The 24307-nt window shown below is 43.6% G+C and overlaps 1 protein-coding gene across 2 annotated transcripts in view; it reads right to left on the bottom strand.

Moving 5' to 3' along the window:
- Positions 1-24307, bottom strand: part of PTPRG (protein tyrosine phosphatase receptor type G) — a 525693-nt gene that overhangs the window by 48659 nt on the left and 452727 nt on the right. For both annotated transcript variants that reach the window (XM_066596617.1, XM_066596618.1), the window contains 2 exons: positions 15508-15599; positions 3533-3629 (listed from right to left, as the gene is read on the bottom strand). In XM_066596617.1, coding sequence (XP_066452714.1) covers positions 3533-3629; positions 15508-15599 — 189 coding nt within the window. The remainder of the gene's footprint in view (positions 1-3532; positions 3630-15507; positions 15600-24307) is intronic.

The following is a 24307-nucleotide window of genomic DNA, read 5'->3' as shown; positions in this document are numbered from 1 at the left end:
CGGGTCCTCAGCAGTGGCCCCAAGCCCATCAACTACTAATGACCTATTCTGAAGAAATCAGCTTTGTGCACGAGCGCACTGGCCTGGAAGCAGTTGATTAGTGGGGGACCCAGCGGTAGACCACCACTGATCTCCTATTGATGGCCTATCCTGCAAGAAGGCCATTAGTAGTATACAACCAGACAACCTCTTTAATATGAGGCCAATTATGATATAACAGCCTGGGCCCACCGGAAGATCCTGTGGTACCCTGATGGGCCATTCCAACTCCTTAGATGAGAAACTCATCCTTGCTCCATTGAACAATGCAGAGCCAAGCAGAATGCAGCACTTGCTAAAACAAGAAGCTACCGCAAAGGTGGGAGATGAAGAATGAAAGACACGTCCATATGACTGAAGACTCAAGGAAAGCTTATGTTTTGTCATTATTCAACAGTATGTAAATGACGATAACGCAACATGATCTTGAATCATAATCTGCTACTTTTCTATGTTCCGCGCAGCCCTGGATGAAAATTATACATTTCTAATTTACTTACAATCAGTGAAAATTGGAGTTGAAATGTGTAGCAGCAGCTAATTAACATTTAATATTGTGTATGGAACAGTGTTGGGAACAAACGTCCACACATTTGGCTCAGGCAGTTGGAGCACAAGCTGATTTTTTTTGCTTCGCTCCTTTAACAATGAAGAATTTCTGGAAAGCGTGCAACCATTTAATATTTCTCTGCGGATGCGTGGAAAAAAGCTATGTTAAAAGAAACTATTTACTGAACTTTAAGAGATAATGGTGGCCAATTAGTCTCCTGTTCATAGAATTTCTCACCTTACATGACTGAAGTAACATTTCTACAGGCCAAAGTGTATTAGAATGAAACCCTAAATGTGGCCATACACATTGGATGTGGATTGGCTAAACCTATGGATTTCAGCAGGACCAGCCGATCTCCTAATATGTTCAGTTGCCTACTGACTCTACCTCAATGTCAGATTCCAGGGGGAAATAGCGATTGATGTTTTTGTTCTGGGGGAGATAAGCTTCCACCAGAGATTCTGCCAGCAGTTTTCTCCTTTCTCTTCAGTTTGAATACATGCATAAAAGAACAAGTGCAGGGCAAGTGGGCGAGATGGCGGTCAGCTAAACTAGCATTCTGCTGGCATCTATCTAATGTATATGACTGGCTTAAGTGGTCCAGCATTATCAAGGCTTCAGAAATAAGAATTGTGAACCATCACCAGAGTATTTGATCCTGGAGATTTTTTCTTGTGTTGGCCATATTTTAGTCAACCTATTGGAAATCGCTTGTCATGTCCCAAACAGGTTGATGAGGAGTTCTATTTCTATCACTTTTTGTCTATAGCTTCCCACTTGATCCCATCATAACATTGTATCAGATCCTTTTACTAACATAATAGGTTAACCCTTTCCAATCCAATTTGCATCCTGGTTTTCCTAGGGGGCTTACTCTTTTTCTGACATTATACAACAGCGCTATATGCTGGCTAAAGCCAGTACTGCATGAGGTGACACATTGGATAGGCTCCAATAGCAGACAGCTGGCCATGTACAGTAAGAGAACCCCGACAGATGTCTTCCAGCATCAGGGCTGTACACTTAAATTATAATGTCTTCAGAGGTCAGACAGTGGATTGGAAAGGGTTAAGCAGACAGGTCACTGTCTCGACAAGATCAGAACACTCCTTTCCTGCTGCTATAAACAGTGATTAGTGAATTTTGGGAAAAAATTTGTTTATGTGTGTCGGTTGAACCTTTGCAAAATGTTTAGTTTGGTCTGAATTCGTTTGAACCGAAAGTTCATTGAAGCCCCTAAAACTGGTGTATAACACTGTCCAAGAGATACCTAAATACCCTATATAAAACTCTCAAAGCGTCATACGTGGCTTTTATGGCTCTTAGACAGTGTTATATAGTAGTGTTCAGGAGTAGTGTTGAGCGAACCAAACCAGTAGAACCCCGTTTTGGGTAGAAAGATAGAAAAGGGGTGGAGCAAACCCGATGTATATGAGAGTCAGGGGCCCGGTGGAATTACCAGAGTCCCGAGGCCTCAAGGAACTGAAGAGCAAAAGATAGGTGTATGCGAAACTAATTTCACTAGGAGGCGCTGCCGACCAGATTGATCCACCGGATGGTGGTCAAATGTGGAGCAAATGAAGAAACACAACTGGTAAATCGGAGCTGCTCTGCAATGCATTCCGACAGACAGTGGGATAGATTTATCCAACTTCTCTTTTGATGCTGCATACAACTTCTCCTGGTGCTCCATAGATAGGTTCACAACTCCATCAGCGGCTTGCTCCCCTCTCCTTCGTCCCACCTTTGTGCTTCTCTCATTTTGAGGTACCACCAGCACTTTTATGTATTCTTATAGCCCCAAGAGATTTATCTTACCCAGCCTGACTGATGAAGGGGCCTACCCCGAAATGCGTATCTTGTGGTTTTATGCCATCAATAAAAAGAGAAGTTGGATAAATCTAACCCATTGTCTGTCTGAATTCACCGATTTACCAATTTTGTTTCTTCATTTGCTGCCTGTTTTGGGTAGAACTTTACTGAAAGCTTGATTCAGGTTTGTGCAAAACCAAACTTTTAGCAAAGGTCAACTAAAACCAGGGTTCTACTGGTTCAGTTCATTTAACACTAGCTGTAAACTTGGGTGTTGTATGTTTGCCAATGTCAAAGTACAGATTCTGCTCATGCAACTGACTATATGAGTATAATCACATAAGTAGACAAGTCACTGTCTCCGACAAGACTACCGCATTCTTCTACTGCCACAGCAAGGCTGGGTTCACATGTTGTGATGTAGTTGCACTGAAGCCCAAACAATGCAGATAAGTAGATTGGCATACTTTCCAAATTGATTGCAGCTAAAAGGAGTTTGTTTCTTAAAGCGGTATTCCTAGAATAAACATCGATCAACTGTCCACAGCAGGGCTGCCAACCTGAATTTTTCTTTTTTTCTGGGCAACTTATTCAAAAATCACAGACAGCCAAATTATTATTATTTTTTTTTTTTTAAAGGAACACCAGAAAACCATAATGAATTATAAAAATAAGTGATACAAAGTTTATAGATCCGATACTGATAGGATCTCGTTACCAGCATTTACTGTGAACTATAAAATGAGAATTGCATAATAAACTGCTCCAATATCAGCAGTCTCAAAAAAATTGTGGACAAATCTTTTTTAATGGGCACTATTTTTATGGAGTGTCCAGGAATTCCAGGACTGTTTGCAACCCTGCCCCACAGTAAAGGTGATAAATGTCTAAATCGGTAGTGGACTCACCAATCACACGAATGGGGATCCCATTAATCCCTTTCCTCCTCAGTGTAAGTAAGTGAAGAGAAGCTTGAACAGAGTGTCATGCATACTACCTCTCTAATCAACTGTCAGAGATAGCCAAGCTCTTATAGCCAGTCATCTCCGGCAGCTTAGACACAGAAGGTGAAGAATGATTACAATAAGATGCCCAGGACACAGTCAATAGCACTTCAAAAAGACTTACATGCAACTATGTTAATATATCTGTTCTTGTGTTTGTTATCGGGGTGATTGGAATGTTCCGCTGTGATGTTCATGTCAGACGTACAGCGCTGAACTTCCTGCAAACAAAAAACAACATGATGGAATTAATACTGTCTCAAATTTAGGAAAGGCTTTCCGATAGGACATGGATCTGACCCCATTCTTGGCTCTAAATATACAGCTCCTGTAAAGCATGGTACACCCATTTTGAGAGACTGAGTTTACATGATCTTTCATTATCATTATTGTATTAATTCTTTAAAAAGTGACACATGGGGCAGATACGTAAGGACTAACAGCTAAATGAGGGAATTGAAGGGTACATGCATCAGGTGCCGAGTACCGGGAGAGCAGAGGCACAAAGGTGAATTCAGACCCCTTCCAACTAGACATACACAATAGCTACCCGTAAGTAGGTATCCAGTCACAAAGGTAGTAGTAATCCTTAAAATTGCTTTTAGTTTATTACTTGCACTGCATTTACAAACTATTATCCAACAACAATTGGATAAATCCTGTTTTCTCCATGTGCAGTGCATAAAAGATGGTATAACAGCAGACTCCTCCAACCAGCTCAGAGAGAACTGAGAATCAGGGATACACAGCCTGTAGAGAGGAAAATGGTGATAAGTGCAGGATACAAGCCATATAATGAGTCTTATACGTCATGTACACACACGGCAGCTTAGTCACCTGAAAGTGCAAGTATGCTTTAAGTCTTACTGGTCAGATTTATTGTGACTATCAGATACAACTTTCCTTTCCTCGTTTTATGTTCTCAGACTCTCACACAGACATAGCCGCACGCGGCACAACTCATCAGTCCACACATGTCCGACACTTACATGCTGAAGTCGGAAAATATGAAGCTGAAAAAGTGGCAGTTCATGTGCCCAGACTTTATTAAAGTACCTCAATTTCTAAAGATTTAATGCTTTTTGTTAAAATTTTGTAAAAAAGAGTCCTGCTAGAGTGTGGTAAGGCAGAATTAGACTTTCCTTGTTTCAGCCATGTTTTTGGTCAACCATTGTAAATAAGAACTGCATGAACTACCTTTCACCGGTATAATTTCATTGGTATATGATCTCATCTTTGTATTAACTAGTAGCTTTTTCAAATCCTTTCCGGGGACCAGAGGTCAACAGGCAATTATCTGATTTCTAATTGTTTAATGTACTTCTGGACAGTATCTGTACGAGCACCAGATGGGCCCCAAGGGGCCAATTTTGTGAAGTGTTGCAGTATATGTCATCGAGTTAGATGTAAATCTCATTTTAACAGACTTACAACTTTCATTAGGGAACTGCTATGGCAGAAATGTAACTCCTTATGGATAACAGATGATTGAAGCCACTGAAAACAGCTATTAATCAAATAGAAGCTTGTTTTGTGTGTAAAGAGGAGTGAGAACTCCTCGAAAATAATCTGTCAGAAGATTAGTGCTGCTTCTTTTTGAAGGAGTCTCAGGTTTGGCCGGTATGGGGCATACTATACTACAAAATGTAATTGGACTCCTGAGTCAAAATCAAAATTAGTATTTATTTACGTATGTTAGTCCTTAGTGGGGCTCTTCAGCGCTAGTGACATTGGATACTCTCTGTGGCAGACTTTCTACTAACATCTGATAGACTTCAGATGGTATTTCCTTCCATTCATCCTGCAAAAGTTGGGGAAGTTCTTTCAAGGAAGAAGGATTCTGTTTATATTTCCTGACCAGACATACCAGTTAGTCCCAAAGATGTTCATTAGAGTTCAGGATGGGACACTGGACAGGCCGGTCCAATAATGCAACAGCCATACCCTCAAACAAAGGTAAAATGACTTGTTGGAAGTATGGCTGACCATTCCCAGAGTATTGCCACATTGTCAGCAGATCATAATTGTCTGGTATGTCAGGGTAAACCTCTATGTTCATGGTTCTTGTCACCACAACCAACTGACTGAAACAATGCCACATAAAGCACACCCACACAGTAAAGGAACCGTTGCCAGTGGCACAACACGCACAGGCAAAAGGCGTTCGCCAGGCATCTGCCACATCCAGGCATGTCCATCTGATCTGAAGATGGAGTAGAGCAAATAGTCACTCCATAGAAGGTTCTTTGATTGCTTAACTGTTCAATGATGACGCTCATTGAACCACTGTACACGGATTGTGCATCTTTTTTGCGAGAACTCACCAGACTTTTGCAGGATGAATGGAGGGAAATACAACTTAAGTGTATCCGACGTTAGTAGGAAGTATGCCACAGAGAGTATCCGCTGTCAGAGGAAATGGGGCCTCACTAAAAATTGACATACAGAAATAAATACAACTTTTGATTTTTGTTCAGGTGTCCAATTACTTTTGATAAGATGTAGTTTTCTACAGTGTAGTTTTCTTCCTATGGGAAGAGAGATGCTTTGCATACTGTTTTCCCCATGGGGCATTATATGAGGCAAATCTCCATACACTGCAGCAACTTTTCAATGACAACCAGTGCCCCCCGAATTTCTAACAAGTGGGCACAAAACAAGTCTTAATTGTGGCACTGAGAGAAGGACAGCCAGGCTCTGTAAACACATGACTTCATCTTGTAGTGGTCCAGCGGGTCCTACAGAACACTCACAGCACACTTGCCCTGTCTCACCTGTCTGTATGCCATCCATGGATACATAAGGTGCCATCTGTGGGAGAGGCCCTGTCTCTTCCCTTCTGCTCTAAGCCTAGAGCTTAACACTGATGTCAGCTGGTCTCTCACTGGCTGAGAATCAGGTTCAATTTCACTGGTGCAGAGCCCAAGGGCAGGGAAGCAGCTTCACAAGTCCCTATGCAGGAGGAGGAGTTCAGAAAGTGCGGGAACTGGGAGAGGTGATAAAAGAGTGCGCCAGTGAGCAGTTAGGCAGACTCAGCCAAGTGTGAGAAAGTAGAGGTTGCAGTTCAGTTGTTGGAGAGGAGGAGTTAGTTACAGCACGTTTGTCACCCAAGTTGGAGTAGGTAAAAACCCACTCCCTTGGCATCACTCAGCAGAGGAAAAAGAAGAACCTTTCTGAAGTCCATCTTCCACAAACAGTGAGTTAAAGCTATCTGGTGAAGTCAAAGCCAGGATTAGCATTAGAGCCACTTATCCCTCTGCTTTATCAATCCTTGACTCAAATCCAAACCAATTATTCAGCTAAATCCACTAGCGGAGAAATGGTCTAGTTAATCAATCGACAGGAAAGGAAGTGAGACAGTGCTGAAGTCAAAGTATCATCAATTCAATACTGCTATACTTTCTTGTTGTATTCAAATTGCTTGTTTTTTGCTGCATTTTGGGTACTTTCTGCAAATACGTTTACAGAGAACTGTGTATCCAAGTTGTCACTGCAGTTTTCAAAGTTAGTAAATCTGCGCATTCAGATTGCTAAACCATTACTGGACTTGACTTTGCTATTTCTGCGGCATATCACCCCGAGGGTCCAGATAGAGTGCTGGCGTCACGTGACAAGGACTAGGCCTCTGGCCATACGTACAGCAAGTTCCTTGGGGCATTACAATTCGACATACCATATTTTGACATCAGTGACCCTAAAGGGACCAGGCAGAGGGGTTTTTAATTGCTGCTACCTTTTTCAGAGTTTAAATGGAACGGTGTGACGATGCAGCAACTGCATAATACCGAAACTTCACCCACCCATAGCAATTAATGGCTGAAAGCGCTTGCTGACATTATTTGTAAGACTGTCCAGCTATTGGCAACCACAGATGGGCAGCACTGCAGCCACACTGGGGTCATCGCATCATTAGATCATACAGCGATACTGATCCATTTACACAGGACGAGCTGTCAGGCAAATGATGCCAGGCACTCATTTCAGTGTTGCTTGCTCCTGTGCTGTTACACAGAAGTGAATATCGCTGGTATCGCTCAAAGCGCTGCCAGCATGGAGGTGGGCCGGCCGGGGAGCATTTTCCCTCCACCCGTCTCCAATCATAGTAAGCAGACTGTCGTTTAGAAGTGACCGACTGCTGTTTACACTGAATGGCTAGTTGTTCAGGTTTCTGCATGAATTTACACAGAACAACTGAACAATTCTCATTGCTGCACGTATTTACACAGGACGATAATCGTTCAAATTTCCGTACTCCCGTGCCATGTAAAAGGGTGTTATTACACAATGCCTTTAACACTAGTGCATTGGAGCTAACTTGGGCTGAAGCCCGGCAATTAAAGGGGTTGTCCCGAGGCAGCAAGTGGGTCTATACACTTCTGTATGGCCAGATTAATGCACTTTGTAATGTACATTGTGCATTAATTATGAGCCATACAGAAGTTATAAAAAGTTTTATACTTACCTGCTCCGTTGCTGGCGTCCTCGTCTCCATGGTGCCGACTAATTTTCGCCCTCCGATGGCCAAATTAGCCGCGCTTGCGCAGTCCGGGTCTTCTTCTTTTCTGAATGGGGCTCCGTGTAGCTCCGCCCCGTCACGTGCCGATTCCAGCCAATCAGGAGGCTGGAATCGGCAATGGACCGCACAGAAGCCCTGCGGTCCATGAAGACAGAGGATCCCGGCGGCCATCTTCAGCAGGTGAGTAGGAAGACGCCGGACCGCCGGGATTCAGGTAAGCGCTGTGCGGGTGGTTTTTTTAACCCCTGCATCGGGGTTGTCTCGCGCCGAACGGGGGGGGGGGGGGGTTTAAAAAAAAAAAAACCCGTTTCGGCGCGGGACAACCCCTTTAACTCTAACACGATAGTGTTAATGCTGTTGTTTAATAGCGTCCTTACATGACTGCCGCTAATACTCAATGTTCAGTACTGATGCTGGGCTTTACCTGAACTGGAAAGTACAACCCAGCAAATATCGAGAAGACACTGGCTCTAACAGCTGCTCCTAGCACTCGTATAATAACGCCCATAAGAAAATATAGTCCAGACTGTCTAAACTGTGCCATAAATTTTCACAAAATATTGTGTGCACTAAAAGTTTCCCTCTTTGCTTCTCACCAAAATTAGAAAGGGATGTGAACAACGGGCGTAATCTTCAAGTTAAATTAAAGAGTCGGAAAATTGTGCAATTTTTGTCACTAATCTACACCTACTCATTTCCCGACGTTTTAAAATGTACCAAATTTAGTAAGAGGAGTGTGCCTCATAGTAGGTTGGGGGGGGGGGGGGGGGGGATAATCACTCCTTAAGGAGAGCACCTAGATGGTGAGTGAGGAGACTTATAAGGTCATCCATGCCCCTGTATGTCCTTAGCAAAAATATCAATAGTAGAGGAGACCTCTCTGCGGCCATTCTTTGCTAACATCTGACCTGAAAGCCACCACGAATTGCTTATCTATGTAGAACTCATTGTATAGAAATCTGTAACCCAACGTATCTATTGTTTTATACCCACAAATGTAAAATCAAGAGGAGAAAATGAGTTTGAGGGAACCTTAATTATGTCATAAGTCTGGAGGTTATTGAGGTCCAATTTAATGAATTCAACTTCTAAAGTGGAATATTGAAAGTGACTGATAAAGGAAATAATTATGAGCGCACAGCTGCTGCACGAGCCGGGGGGAGCGTGTCCGATATATTATTCAAACAGCAGATGTGGCGTTATCCATCTACACACAGCAAAGAGATTATGTACTGCGCACAATGCGGCTGTGTGCACCAAATAAATACAATTACATAGGTGCCTATTAAATCATAAACTATGGATTCAAATTGTAGTGACGGAGCAGCTCGTTCATGAAAATAGGCTTCAGTGGGGAATTCATGGAGACATGTATTACAACAACCAAACAACAAAGTATTCCATACTACTACTAATAGTAATAAAAACTATTACCTATAATATTAAAAAGGTGCAATACCACTTATAACCACTAGATGGACTAAGTGGTCATTTCTAAAACGTATATGCTGAATGGCCACTTTATTAAAAGACCCATCTAGTAGCATGTTGGACCTCTTTTGGCCTTCAGAAATGCAGCATCTATGCGTCATTGTGGCATAGATTCCACTAGGTGATTAAATTGTCCTGCAGGAATATCGGCCCCTGCGGACGGGAAGCTTCTTGTAGTTGATGCAAATTGGGTAGAGGTGCTGATATGTTATGACCAGCTGATAAGAAGGGGTCAATGATTCATGCTGCTTGTGCCAAATTCTGACCTCCCATCAGCACGGTGCAACAGAAATCTGGATCCATCTGATCAGGTGACGTTATTCCACTGCACAGGGATCCAATTTTTGTGCTCTTTTGCCCACTGGAGTTCTGCATTTCTATTTTTCTGATCATCTGCTGTTCTAGTCCATCCATGCAAATGAAGGAGTTGTGTGTTCAGACATGTTAGTTGGAGTTCCAGCATCGTATTTGGCTACTTTATTCTGCACTTACTGTTCATCAAAATGATTCTTGACCACCTCCTCTGACCCCTTTCATCCACAGGATCCCCTTACTCTGGATGTTTTTCCTCAATCACACCATTCTCAGTATACTCTCCACACCGCTGACTAATGGTGCCTTTACACATCGCAACTATCGTTCAGATAGCTGCACAGAAAAGTCACTAGTGTGTACGAACAGCAATAGTTAATCTGTTTTTAAACAGAGCGCTTATTATTCATTAGCGGTTTGCTGGCACATCAGTCATAAGGGGAATCTGCATGCAAATTTGTTCTAACATCATGCAAATACGAATAACTACCAGACTATTTTCAAATCAACCAGGGACTACTTTTTAGGTAAGCGGAAACGAAACAACTATGGACTAGTGAGTGAGTCATCACTCGTCACCCTGTTGATGGCCGTATCTACACTGAATATCTTAGCATTTGCTCTTTCTAGCAATTATTTGGCCAATAGTCCTCTCATATAACAGTACCTTGAGATGACCCTAGGATGTTGGCAGTGTATGAAATCCCGGCCTGGCTAGTCTAGCATCGATGACCAAATATCGTTGGAAGTCCCTCAGATCGCTTGATCTTTCTTTTCTAATATAAATTTGCACAAACTGATCCACGGAAAAAAAGTATCACTTGATTTTATGCTGCACTCCAGTTCATGTGTGTAATTTCCATACAGGGAAGATAAAATCGTGAAAAAGCCGGTGTCCTTAATAAAGTGGTCATTCAGTGCATACCGGATGGGCACAGCAAACCCAGTGGGAAAAGAGCCGAACTGGAATCTCTCCCATTAGCTGCAACAGTGAATTCTGGAAGTCTCAGGCAAAACGGCACTGCCAAGTGTTTGGCCCTTGTTGGAGCACATATGGAGTCCCCTGGGGCCTAGCAGCAACGCCAAGTGAGAATATTGCCAAAACCCAGCATGTGATTGAGTACACCATAATTTCTTTTCTTGGGGACTGAAACTTGCGAGGTGGAAAACAACGGTTCAGTACGGAGAACTCTTGAGTGCCGTATTACGCCTCCATAAGTCTGAATAGAAGACAATCTACAAGCGGTTTTCTTTTCCTCTTTGATATACAGTATATGCCCCCCATTGTGCCATCCCCTAGTTCCATGCCAGTGACTCCCCCCTTCCCCATACATACACAGAGGATTCATATACTTGCTGTAACTACACTCACTTGGTCTGTATGGATTACTTGACACTACGCAAAGTGTGGCCCTAATTAGAGTCCACTCTGGTTCAGAGATGTGCCGTTGATTATTATAAATAATTAAACGGTGTCAAAGGCAGCTGTGAGATACAACGCCGGGGACCGCAGCTCATAAATAATGGAGGGGATGGCGATGCATGTGATCAGCCTGATCACATCCCACTCCCTGGACAATGAGTGTTTGCCTTGAATACTATCATCACAGTTACTGCTGCTCAGCCAGCCAAATTAGCATCGTCCAAACACAACCGGCGCTCAATTAGCAGGACGCAGAATTTGTAGGGGGTGGGGGCTGCTCTGTGCACATTACTCAGTAACAGATAAAACTGCAGAGTCAGAGACTTGTTAGATAGTGGAGTAACAGGGGGTGGGATTCATTAAGCCAGCAGAAAAGAGATCTATGACCATTACAAGGCAGGGGCCAATTTACGTGAAGCTGGAGCTTAGTTGCATAAGGATGTGCATTAGCATTCATTAAGGGTAGTTTCCCAAAAAGTCATATGCACTTATTGTTTTGTACTGCGTTGATTACCATAGTACATATAGGAGATTGTATCCTTAGGAGGAGTAGGATCAGAGGAGTGCAGATTGCAAGGATTGCAGAAGAGTGCAAGGGGCTCAGATGATGTTTCCCTTGGATGATAGAAGAGTGACCTCTACTGGCCATCATACATTACTGTTTTTTGTGTATTTCTCTATGGAGTGTTTTGTATTACTTCCAGTTGGCTGTAGAGATCAGTTGTCTGGAGGACTGGAGATGATAGGGAGGTGTGCACGGGTTGTGTGTATTTGGGTGTGAATTGTAGGGGCCGGTACCCAGGTGAAAGCGGCAAGCTGTGTAGAGTGATCTGAGTGGAGCTCAGCCTTGAGAGAGCTGTCAGGGAAGTGAGGATGCAGCTGAGGGAGCCAGGTGAGATATGTCCTGGAGGTTTTGTGCCTGATAGAGAGGGCCAGTGACACAAGAAAGGAGGGAGCCTGTAAATGAGAAGTGCGGCCTCATGATGCATCAGACCAACATCAATAAGAGAACAAAGCTGCAGGGTCCACAGCTAGAGAGACTGCTACAGAGAGGTAACTGTCTTGGAGCTCTGTGCAGTTGGGCACCCCAAAAGATACTCTTCTCCTACAACATGGTACCAAACACGCTGGTAATACGTAAGTGAGGTGGGCCCTTAGAAAAAAAAAACGACGTGTGCACACGGACAGTAACTAAAGCACAATCCTGCCAGTTAAACTATGCAAGCTCAAGCCAATGCCAGAGAAAAACATTCATCTGCCAGTTGCAGACAAAAATTTGGACAACATTTGCATTACCTCTGGACTGTGTGTGGGCGAACGCCACTGCCGGGTTGGAACGTTCAGTGGTACTACAATGTGTTTTATAACTGAGGTATATTGCTAATCTTTATGATCTGTAAAAGATTGTTATAATATTCTGTGTACATTAGAGTTGTGCATATCCTTAGTTAGGGTTAGCAAGGCTATCCAACGGATCTGTAACAGTATACCACTTATCTATTAAAGGGGTTGTCCCGCGAAACAAAGTGGGGTCATACACTTCTGTATGGCCATATTAATGCACTTTGTAATGTACATCGTGCATTAAATATGAGCCATACAGAAGTTATTCACTTACCTGTTCCGTTGCTGGCGTCCCTGTCTCCATGGTGCCGTCTAATTTTCAGCGTCTAATCGCCCGATTAGACGCGCTTGCGCAGTCCGGTCTTCTCCCTTCTGAATGGGGCCGCTCGTGCTGAAGAGCTGCTCCTCGTAGCTCCGCCCCGTCACGTGTGCCGATTCCAGCCAATCAGGAGGCTGGAATCGGCAATGGACCGCACAGAAGACCTGCGGTCCACCGAGGGTGAAGATCCCGGCGGCCATCTTCGCAAGGTAAGTAAGAAGTCACCGGAGTGCGGGGATTCGGGTAAGTACTATCCGGTTTTTTTTTTCAACACATGCATCGGGTTTGTCTCGCGCCGAACCGGGGGGCTATTGAAAAAAAAAAACCCGTTTCGGCGCGGGACAACCCCTTTAAGGAAAGCTTCTGTTTCCAACCTATTCCTCAGAGGAGTGAATACCGGTAATGTGTTACACCCTAGTCTGGCTAAGTTGTTTGTACAGTATTTCTCCTCTCCATGATAGGCCCACCTTTAAGTACATAGTTATAATGGAAGATGTCCATGTAACCTTTGTCAATATTGTGGCCAGATATGCACATCTGTATGTATCGGAATCTCCATGCTTGTTGATAATGTACTTTATTTCCACTGTGAAAATTAATATAATATCTGTTCAAGTATTTATCCTCTCTATATATTTCTTGGTGACAAAATGATTCAAAGGACCAGATATGCGAAGTAACACTATGTAGAAACTCCGACATGCCACCACCCAACTCCCACCTCCATCTCTCTTGAGCCTATGCTTTGGTTAGAGATCGGTGACACAGGAGCCTCTTGACAAACCTTGGATCGCTAGGTGCCACACGTTCTGTGTTCTGTTTGGCTATGAACTGCTTACTGGTTCTCATTATGGCTTTGCAACCTAGTTATTAAACATATCCCAAATTCTCCAATGCACCCCTTTGTAGCACTGCCCTCTTTCTGACACCTAATGGACCCAGTGTGGCCTGAGCCCGGGTCGGAACTATACTTGGCAGCATTACCTATAATGGAGGAAAGAGACGCGCTAAAGTACGAGCAAGGGGTGCTTGATCTGACAGGTCTAGCGAGCCTGAGAAAATGGAGGCATCTGTTACTGACATGTCTACACATCCGCCTTCCTTCCCTTTCCATATGAATGGAGGGGATCCAAATATCCTATTTTTGTCTTTGTCTTATGTTTATTGTTAGATGTTTTGTTATAATTAAACAGGTGCCTTTAAAGTTCTGGATGGGGTGTGACTAAGGGAAGATACATAAGGGGGAGTGACCATTGACATGTAACGGCCTCTTCTAGGAAGTTCAGGAAACTGTACAAAGACCATGATGACGAAGTAGTAAAGAGCGAGAGATAAGACCCTATCCTTCAGGCTGGTACCAGGACACAGAAAAAAATATATTGATATAAAAATCAGCAGTTATTATAGGGGCTGTAATATATTGATGGCCTATTCTCAGGGCAGGCCATCAATAGTAGATCAGCAGGGGACTGCTGCCTGGGCACCCCCACCCATCAGCTGTTCACTGCACCAATGTACTTTTGTAGTGAGCCGATTTCTGCAGGAAGCAGACAGCTCCGCTCACACTACAGTGGCCAGACTTGGTATTCCAGGCTTCAATGAGAACTGGAACTGCAACACCAAGCCTGGCCACCGCAGTAAGAATGGAGCTGTCTTCTTCCTGCAGAAATCAGCTTGGTGCATGAGTGTACTAACTGAGCAAACAGCTGATTGGCAGACACCAGCCAATCTACTATTGATGACCTGTCCTGAGGATGAGCTACAAACAGTTTACAAGTGGACAACCCACTTGTGGCATTTTGGCTCTCCTGCGACCCACTCCAATGGAGTCCTGAGATTTGAACCTAGGACCCCAGCACTGCAAGGCAGCAGTGCTAACTACTGAGCCACATTCATTGAAGAGGCACCACCACCCTCATTCAGAACGCATTTTTGGGAATCCTATTTTGCAGCAATTTTCACCAAACATCGGATTTGGCTGACCAAATTGGAATCTGCGATCAACCCGATTTTACTTGCATGATGAGCAACCCTATTAATTTTTATCCATATCTATCCGAATTCGTTTCCACCCAGATAGCAGGCAGGTTGGATACGAATTGTTACTTACGAACAATGTAAGTGATAGCAATTTTGTGTACAGCGCTGTGGAATATGTATGCACTATATAAAAGTCAGTAAAAAACTATTTCTTCCTTCTTTGGAAAGCCAAAGTTTAGAAAAAAAAATGAAAGAAGTAAAAAGCTGTAAAGTGTTACATTTTCTTCCTTTGTTATTTTTTTCCTTACGATCCATTTTTGGTGGTTCATTCCTGCTGTGACTGGACAGGCATTTGGCAATGTTCAGAGAAGGAGTATGAAAGGAGCATTTATCAGGCAGCACCATTCTTCAATTGTTAGTCTGAAGAATCTCTTGTGACGCCAGGCCCCAGATTGCCCATGTGTGGGTCACATCTGCATTCAGCTCAAGCCGGTTACAGCATGACAATCTATCTCACTTAACTGCAGCCCAAATGATTGAGGACATAAAGAGAATTTATGGCAGCTCTTTTAATTGTGCGTTCCATAAGGTAAATTGCGCCATAAAAAAGCCGCATATATAATTACAGAGACATAATATTTGCATTTTAATTTTTTAACACATTTGGATTCAGTAATAAACTTTATTTGTATTTAACGCCAAAAAAAAAGTTACCTCAAATTCTTCGGAGAATCCGTGCTGGTTGTTGGAATACAGCTCGCTGATGTGTTTGACGAACTGCTTGACGGGAATAGCTTCCATGTCATCTGTGGAGATGGAAGAAAGGCAGCTTGGATTTAGGATTCATAGACAATCAAGCAAAATTAATTACCTTTGTTACCAACTTAGGGTGTTATTGCAAGCGCAGACGCAACCCGGCAATTAGCGCTATTACACAAGTATTAACGGTGCTCTTGTTAAAGAACCCTTAAAGGGAATGTGTCATAAGAAAATGACCTATTCTATGAATCACATTTGTGTTAAACATTTAAGAATTTTTAGTGATCTTTATTTTTAATTTCCGTTCACAATCTATAAAAATCATAAAATCCTGCATTTTTCACATTGACCACAGAGGCTAATTCTAGTCGGTCTCTTCCTGATCTGTAGAGAAGGCTCTGCAGCCATCATCACACTAACATTACAGGCTGGATTACACAGAACATGGCTAGAACAGTCTCCCATACAAGTCAATGGGTCCCCTCTGACCATTGCATGAATGGCCCATGAGACTGATGTAAAGCATCTCTCTAAATGCTGTTAAATGCAGCTCAGGAAAGCAAAAATCTACAAATCAGAAGAAAAAAAAAAAGATTTGAAAAATGGAAAAAGTTTCATTATCTGGTTTTAATTTATACAAAAAAAAAAAAGGGTGATATGGTCCCGGTTGTGTAAACCATTGATAGCCTATCCTTAGGATAGAGCATGAATAGGAGATCAGTGGTTGTTTGATGCCTGGAACCTGATCAGGTATTCTCTGAGCTGGTGTGTCATGGACTGAGTTGTTTTATGTAGGAAGCAGACAGCTCCATTCCCACTGCAGTGGCCAGTCTTGCCATTTACAAGCATTGAAGTCAATGGGAATGTTAACTGCAATACCAAGTCTAGCCACTACAGTAGTAATGGAGCTGTCTGCTTCCTGCACATATCAGTTCAGTGCATGAGCATACTGGCCTGGTGAGCAGATGATCGGCTGGGCTCCTAGATGGCAGATCACTACTAATGAAGGCTTATCCTAAACATAGGCCCTTAATAATTGATAACTGAACAACCCCTTTAAAGAGATTGCATAAGATTAGAAAAACATGGTCACACCTGGCATTCAACAAACAGTGCCCCACCTATCCATGGGTTATATTTCTGGTATTGCAGTTTAGCTCCACTGAAGTGCATGGCGCTGACCTGCAATACCCACAGCCTGCGATGCTATTTTTGAAATACTGTATAACCTCTTTATACTATAGCAACATAAATTGACCTGGTTCAGTTTCCCACCAGGACAGCCAGCAGGTTCTCTAGTACAGATCACCATTTGTCAGTCCCTTCATACACAATGTGCATTTTCTGCATTTTAGGAGTCAATTTGTATGTAGCTTCTATACTTTTCACAGGAGCAGCATACATCTGTACACAGATCACCCCCCCTAGTGGTGACAACAGGCGGCTGAGACTTTCACGAGAACATTTGCAGGTGGATAGAAGGGGGAAACATGGGGGTGTATTAAGTTACTTGTGCTAGTTTTATGACAAATAAATGTTGTAAGTCATGGTGCCCTCCATATTTGCGCTATAATTTGTGACTGCTCTCCTCTCGCCACATTAGAAAAGTGAAGAGAAAATCGGACGTGGTGTAGCAAAGGTGGGTGGGGTGGGGTTAATGTGCTCCAGAATATCTTCAAAAGAAAAGTGACAATTAGAGATGAGCGAGCATACTCGCTAAGGGCAATTGCTCGATCGAGCATTGCCCTTAGCGAGTACCTGCCCGCTCGGGAGCAAAGATTCAGCTGCCGGCAGCGGGCGGGGAGGAACGGAGGGGAGATCTCTCTCTCTCCCTCTCTCCCCCTGCTCATGGCCGCAACTCACCGTTCACCCGCACAGGCAGCCGAACCTTTTCTTCCGAGCAGGGAGATACTCGCTAAGGACAATGCTCGATCGAGTAATTGTCCTTAGCGAGTATGCTCGCTCATCTCTAGTTACAATCTTTTCAATGCCATCAGTAGGTAAAGGGTATTCTGTCACCAGGTTCATGAGGTTGGACTCAAAGCTTGGCTCTGAGTCATGGACGTGGGGCATGCCAGCATGCAGAGTGACAGCTCCCTCCTTATACACAAAAGGGAACATAGGGGAGAAACCAGCAGGGCCTGCCACTGTGACTCGGAGCTAAGCTCAGAGTTCATTTTAATGAACCTGGTGACAGACTACCTTTAAATATTCACTTGTGCTTTTTTTTTTGTTTTCACAGCTCTGCAATGGGTTCTGTCATTCTGAATAGATGAATGCCAGGCAGGATCTGCACAGTTTTAGCTTCTTCTCTAGTGCACTCCCAGGTCAGTACAGGCAGGAAGGTAGGCAATAAGTAAACATATTTTCAGATAGGATTCCAACACTTTGCAAATAAGTTTAAGGCTGGGTTCACAGGGGGCGGGTTGTCCGCAGCGGGACCACACGGAACTTCTGCAAGATTTCTGCAGCTGAAGTCCCAAGACATTTGGTGTGGGTTTTGAAAGCGGCTTATTCTGCTGTAGCCATCTCTCCCCATAGAGAGGAGAGAGCAGGCAGTGGGAACGATTGACATGCAGCGGCTTTAAATTCCGTGCCGCTTGTCAGTATCAGCGCGGCTTGGTCGTAGCGCGTGGATTTTGGCAAATCTCGTCCACTTTGCTGCTTAGTCTCAGGGTTAAGACTGCACATTAAGATTAGGTCTGCACAGAAATTCCGCCCCGTGCGAACCCAGCCTAAGGCCTCCTGCACGCGGCAGTCACGGATTCTGCAAGCGGATTTCTACTGCGGAATACCAGCATATTGTATTAAATGTATTTGCAGATCTTACGCATTCCATTGCGGTTCAAACTAATTAAGACTGAACCAAACTTTTTGCAAAAGTTTGACAAACCAGCAAAACCAAACTTTTCAAAATTTTGCTCCTCCCTAGTCAAGAGCAATCATTTCAGAACCATAATGACGGGTGGACCACCTTAAACACTGAATGTGTGGACCCATCTAATAAATTATGTATGGTATTTGAACGCAGTGAAAACATTTCATACAGTACACTAAAGAATGATATTAGAATAAGTCGCCACGTCAGGAGAACACTCTCTCTCGCAATCTCACCAGCTAATGAATTGGGCGCCCCTCAGTAGCCGTTAAGTAAAAACCTTTAATGGTGTTTTTAGGCAATTATTACAATTTTCTGAGGTTTTGAATTGCAGTAAAATACACACGTTATCAGCCGTATATTTCAGTGAGTGTTTCATACGGGGTATTGAGACTCTTTAAACCGCTTTTATGATTAGAATCAAAACTAATATCCGTTTGTGCTATTCAGCCTCTTCACAGGTCAATTATGCAGCTGTTGTTCTTTCCCAAATGGAAGCAATGTATTTGAGGTGTACTCGGTAAATGTTCATTTAATGATTTTTTCCCCTTCAATAAGGCAGAGAATGGTTATATTATCTGTATGTTATGATTTTGGTTCCAACAGATTTAAAGTGAAGCACACGCAAACACGCATATTGTGGCTCTGAGTTGTATGGGACCATAGTGTACAACCATAGAAGTCTATGATGCCATACGGCAATAAGGTGGCATATTTAGACATCTAAAAGCTGCTCTCCCATGTTCCTCCTACTGGATCACTTTCCAGCTTCTCTCAGTTGCTTCTTTCCCACCCCCTCTTAAAGTTCAAATAGAAAATGGTAACACTTAACATGTAACAGACTTCACCCCTCACCATTACTCGCTATTATCGCCATTACTTATCAGTTTTTCAGTTTTACGTTTGCTTTACTCCTGCTAATACTTAGGAACTGTCAACCTGCTATTGACTGATCTGTTCTTCTTATTATGGGTCTATGCCAAGACCCTCGCTGATCTCTGAAATGAGGGGGCTGCAGCGCTCACCTGAGCCCCTTTGGATGTCATTGTTGCCCGTTGGCTCCGCTCGGCAGCTGAAGATGGATGCCTAGACTTCTATAGACATCTATGTGTCCATCTACTGCTGCCAAATGGAGCCAACAGGCAATGATGACAGCCAAAGGGGCACAGTGCTCCAATGCCTTCACTTCAGTGATCAGTGGGGATTTCAGTACCTTCGCCTCAACTGATTTAAACTTCTGTCATGTCAAAAGTGTTTTTTAAAGTGCAGTTACTCTTAAACAAGTATTAGACGATTGGGACGTGATGTGATTTCTTGCAGATTTTTGTTGTGGACTTTGCACTAAAAAATCCACTTAATAGTAGACTCCAATGTAAGTGAATGGATCTACGAAATCCGATTCACACCCACCTGCATGCTGGCGTCAGGTATTGTTGTGTGCTTCTAGCACTTCGTTTCCGGCATTGAAGGAAGAGCAGGATTTCATTAGTTGGGTAAATATTTGTCTAGAGGAGACCACCACAATTACTTTTTTCACACCTGCCAATTCGTCAGTAATGTCCAGGAGGCTCCAAGAAAAAGGGAAGACCTTCCAGACTCTTGAAGAGCTGGCACATCTCCTGGGCACCACAAAAGCCTCCCAGAAAGCAGAACTCCATGAATATTTACAGTCTATGGTGCCAGGAGAATGCATCTTCAGACTAATCTAGGTTTCCAAAGGCAAACAGGAGGCTGGTGGAAAAGGATTTGGCTTGTGAAAACAGGTCATGCATATGGCCAAAGTTTTCAAAAAGTTGACAAGTATGGTTTTTCTTATCAGAGAGGTAAATTGTGCACAAATTGAAAAATTGAAGGGCCAAAAACAACTACTTTATTGAACACATTCATTTTCAGCTGGCAACAGGCTGAGGAAGAGGCTTAGAAAAGTGGTCAGGGCTCCACCTTGTCTGCTGCTACAGAAAGCAGAGGGCGGAGGCTCCTGCTGCAGGCAGTTCTTCTATCGGCGGACACCGGACAAAGATCTGGCACATGGAAGATTTCTTTAAGCTTTTATTGCAATGTAGGATTGACACAGAAGAGAAAATTAAAGGGTACCTTCAGAGATATCCTTCACCTGATCTGAAATCCATGCAATACTTGTTGGGAGTCATACGGTTGCCTTGGCAAGTGTATCACCCATTACATAGCTGCGTCTTTCCACACCACATGTCAGATCAGGTCGGAGCATTTTCCTGGAGGTATACTTTATGGGTGGGACATCTAGATTTTCTTTTTATTTGTTTGTGCAACTTAGACATGTAGAATTTAAGCTGTGCCTGCAATTACCAATGCAAACCATGGTATTGTTGTATCTTGTCTCCACCAGAAGAATGGGTGGAGACAAAATGCATGCCCTTTACCAATGCCCACAGCTTAATTAGCTGGGCAGGAGAAAGGGTATCCATCATCTCCTTGGCTGCGACATCCCATCTCCGCTGCTGATGACTCTGTTACTCTCCCTACGCCAGGATGCCATGTGCACTCTCACTGCTGGCAATCCTGTAAGTGACTTTCCTTGCTGCTCTCCCATTATTGCCTAGCCGGCTTCAGGTCTCCTGTGCGCTCTGCCATCTCCCCTCCTACCTCTGGCGCTGTGATTCCCCCCCCCCCCCCCGCCATTCCATTTTCGCCGCTGTAACATCATCTCCCCTCCTGGAAGCTGTGCCCACCGGCTTCGTCGCAGTGCATTCCCCGAGGAGACTCTGCCCGCCAGCCTCCCATCAGTGCTGCAATGTGTCTGTCGCTTACAGACTTCCCATCCCCTCACCTGTCACTGTCCCTGGCACTCTGCCTTCTCCCCTCCCTGCTCCAGCGCAGTCGGTCAGCCACTGTCAGTCTCCTCGCCAACTGGCCTCGCAAAATGGCTGCAATATGTGACGGCAGCGAGGAGACTGACAGCGCAGGAGTCAGGAAGGGGAAAAGGGGGATCGGCGGAGGGGTGAGTGACACAAGAGGGGAGATGATGGGCATCCATTCTCCTGCCCAGCCAATTAAGTTGTGGGTGTTGGTTGCAGGCGTGCATTTTGTCCCCACCCATTCTTCTGGTGGAGACAAGATACACCAGTACCACCAACCACTACACAGGGGTCGTAGCTTTTGGCTTCTGTTCCGTACCCTGTGTTCTGGAGCTGCCAGCAGGCACCTGCTCAGCTGATCGGCCGGGGTCTTAAGCGGCGGACTCCAGCCAATCAACTATTGATGATCTATCCTCAGGACTCTAATATAAAGTGGAAGTATTCATAAGGATAGGTCATCAATGGTATTTGCTTGAAAAACTCCACAAATGTAAATAAGAGCCTAGTTAGTCAATAGACAATCTGATACATTCAAGCAGGAGGTAGCAGTCACAACTTTGCTGTTGTGCATGAGGGGGCCAAAAGTCCCCTTTGCCACAGAAGACACCAGTATTATAAATAGTACATAAGTGGAGAATTTGCTTTGAGGTCATTACGCCTTTGCATTCTATACACCTGGGGGTGAAGTTTCCCCTTAAAAAAAAACCTTCCTCAAACTTCTAATAAAGTTTGTCCTGTGAGCGTAAATACTTTTTGAAGTAGGCGATGGTGTAATTTGACCACAGAATAGCAAATCGAAAATGTTTTGAGAATGTTGCGCGCAGTCTGGAAATAGAAGCACAAGGTGAAGGTCGTGTAAAGAGTCCTTTAACTCAGTGATGGGAAACATATTGGAACCAGAGAAAATTGGATAGGGCTTTATTTTCTGCTTTTCTAATGGCTTCTAGAGTCCGGCTTTCAATCAGCGTTACAATCTGTTCCATTTAACTACGGAAGGAAATACTGGAGTGGGTGCAATAGTGAGGAAGAACGACGGAACATCACATCTGTTAGAACAAATCCTACCCGCAATCCTTTCCAATGTCTGTAAGAAACGTCATGTACGGAAACTATGCAGCATAACAAGTCGGCTGCAGTACATTAATCCAATGTGATGTCACATCACTGGAGATTTAATCCCGGTCCTGTTCAAGGCCTGAAATCTCTTGCGCTGTCACAGATAGACTCCATAGAATGACGGAGAGAACAAAACACATTAATCGTACTCAAGATACAGTATATTAAGACTTACGAACGAGTCATATGGGATGACAAAGCTTCACAGATCTGGACGGTAGAGATAGAATGTTGCCATTGACAGTTTTAACTTGTCTTATGTATCTTGTATAAAGCAAGGCCGATGCATGGTGATGTCTATAGCACAATATACAACATGTACTTGCCAAAATTCCCAATTTTGGGGGATTGTCTCACAATCCAGAAAGCAAAAGTGGGTTTTATAGGGGTTGTCCAGGGTCAGTAAAACATGGCTACTGTCTTTCAAACACATCGCCACCCTTGTCCATAGAGTTGTGTGTGGTATTGCAGCTCAGCTCCATTGGAGTAGAAAAGAACAACGGTGGTGCGGTGTTTGGAGGAAAGCAGCCACGTTTTCCTAACTCTGGACAACACCATTAAGTCAATTATCAAAATTGGAAAATTTCTACTTGATTTTTGGGGCGTTTCCAGACACTATGCGGTGAGGCTTAAGAAGACTCACAATCTATTTGTAAGTATATGAAGAGGTAAAAGACCCAAATCCCTTCCTCATTTAAAGAAATGGGACTGCTGCAGTTCCTATACTGCGCTAATTTGCAAGTGGTACTAATCAAAGGAGAAAGTCATACAAAAACCCCAGCACTTCCAGCAAATAAATTAATGTAAAGGTGCATGTAAGCCATGGCGGTGACAACTATTGTAACAGAAACCGATGCCTGAGCACTCATACACATTTAATATCAGAATAAAACTGCAGAAATGTTGTTTATACTAACCTCATAAAAATTCAAAGATCTTAGCTCATATCATGATCAAAACATGGGGCCCATCTGCCACGTCCAAAGGAACCGTATTGGATAGGCTCCTAACTCTAAAAGATACCCTTCTTTGGGCCAAAAAGCCTCTAATTGAATGGGAAAGCTGGATACTTTCAATGAAGCACCTGGGATAGATGGGCGAATGGACTGAACAAAAGTGTAGACAGCCACTCCCACACTAATGCAATGCATAAAAAAACACTAAGTCAGCACTTCAAGCAAATACATTTAATAATGTGCATGTAAGCCATGACTGTGACAAATACTGTAAAATTAACACATGCCTCAGCACTCATACACACTGCTAATATCTATATCGGATTTACCTGGACATGGTGGATGGGCACTAGGTTTTGACCAAAATACGTGCCAAGAACCTGGCATTTTTTATGTGGTTAGCAGTAACAACAGTTGTGCAATTTTATTCAGATATTCAATATGTGTGTGTGTGTATATATATATGAAGCGTGTGTTTCTGTTACAATAAAAAGGAGAAAAATCTGAATAACCTGATGTATTTTAAAGGGATTGTCCAGGATTGGAAAAACATAGCTGCTTCCATCTACTATCACAGCTCTTCATGGGATGCGTCTAATAATCCAGCCCAGTTCCATTAAAATAAATGGGGCTGAGCTACAATACCACAAATAACGTGTGAGCTGCTGTGGCACAATTTTTTAGAAAAAAGCAGCCATGTTTTTCTAATCTCAGACAACTTCTCTAAGGCTGGATTCACACACATATGCATTTTTACATTCGCCCGCCAGCAACGTAAAAACGCGTGAATGGGCGCACGAATCTAACATTTGTGCGCCCGTTCAGATTGTACACTTACGCCGAGGCTGCAACATTGTTGGGCAGGGGAAGACAGTTTAGCTCTGCAGGGGAAGACAGTTTAGCTCCGCAAGGAAAGAAGGGGGGAAGGGGGGGGGCTGGAGCTAGTGTGCCAAGTCCCCAGCCCCTATCAG

Source organism: Eleutherodactylus coqui, chromosome 3, assembly GCF_035609145.1.
Source record: "Eleutherodactylus coqui strain aEleCoq1 chromosome 3, aEleCoq1.hap1, whole genome shotgun sequence".
Classification (NCBI taxonomy): domain Eukaryota; kingdom Metazoa; phylum Chordata; class Amphibia; order Anura; family Eleutherodactylidae; genus Eleutherodactylus; species Eleutherodactylus coqui.
Note: the sequence above shows the minus strand (reverse complement) of the source record. Positions and strands in the feature narration are given on the sequence as shown.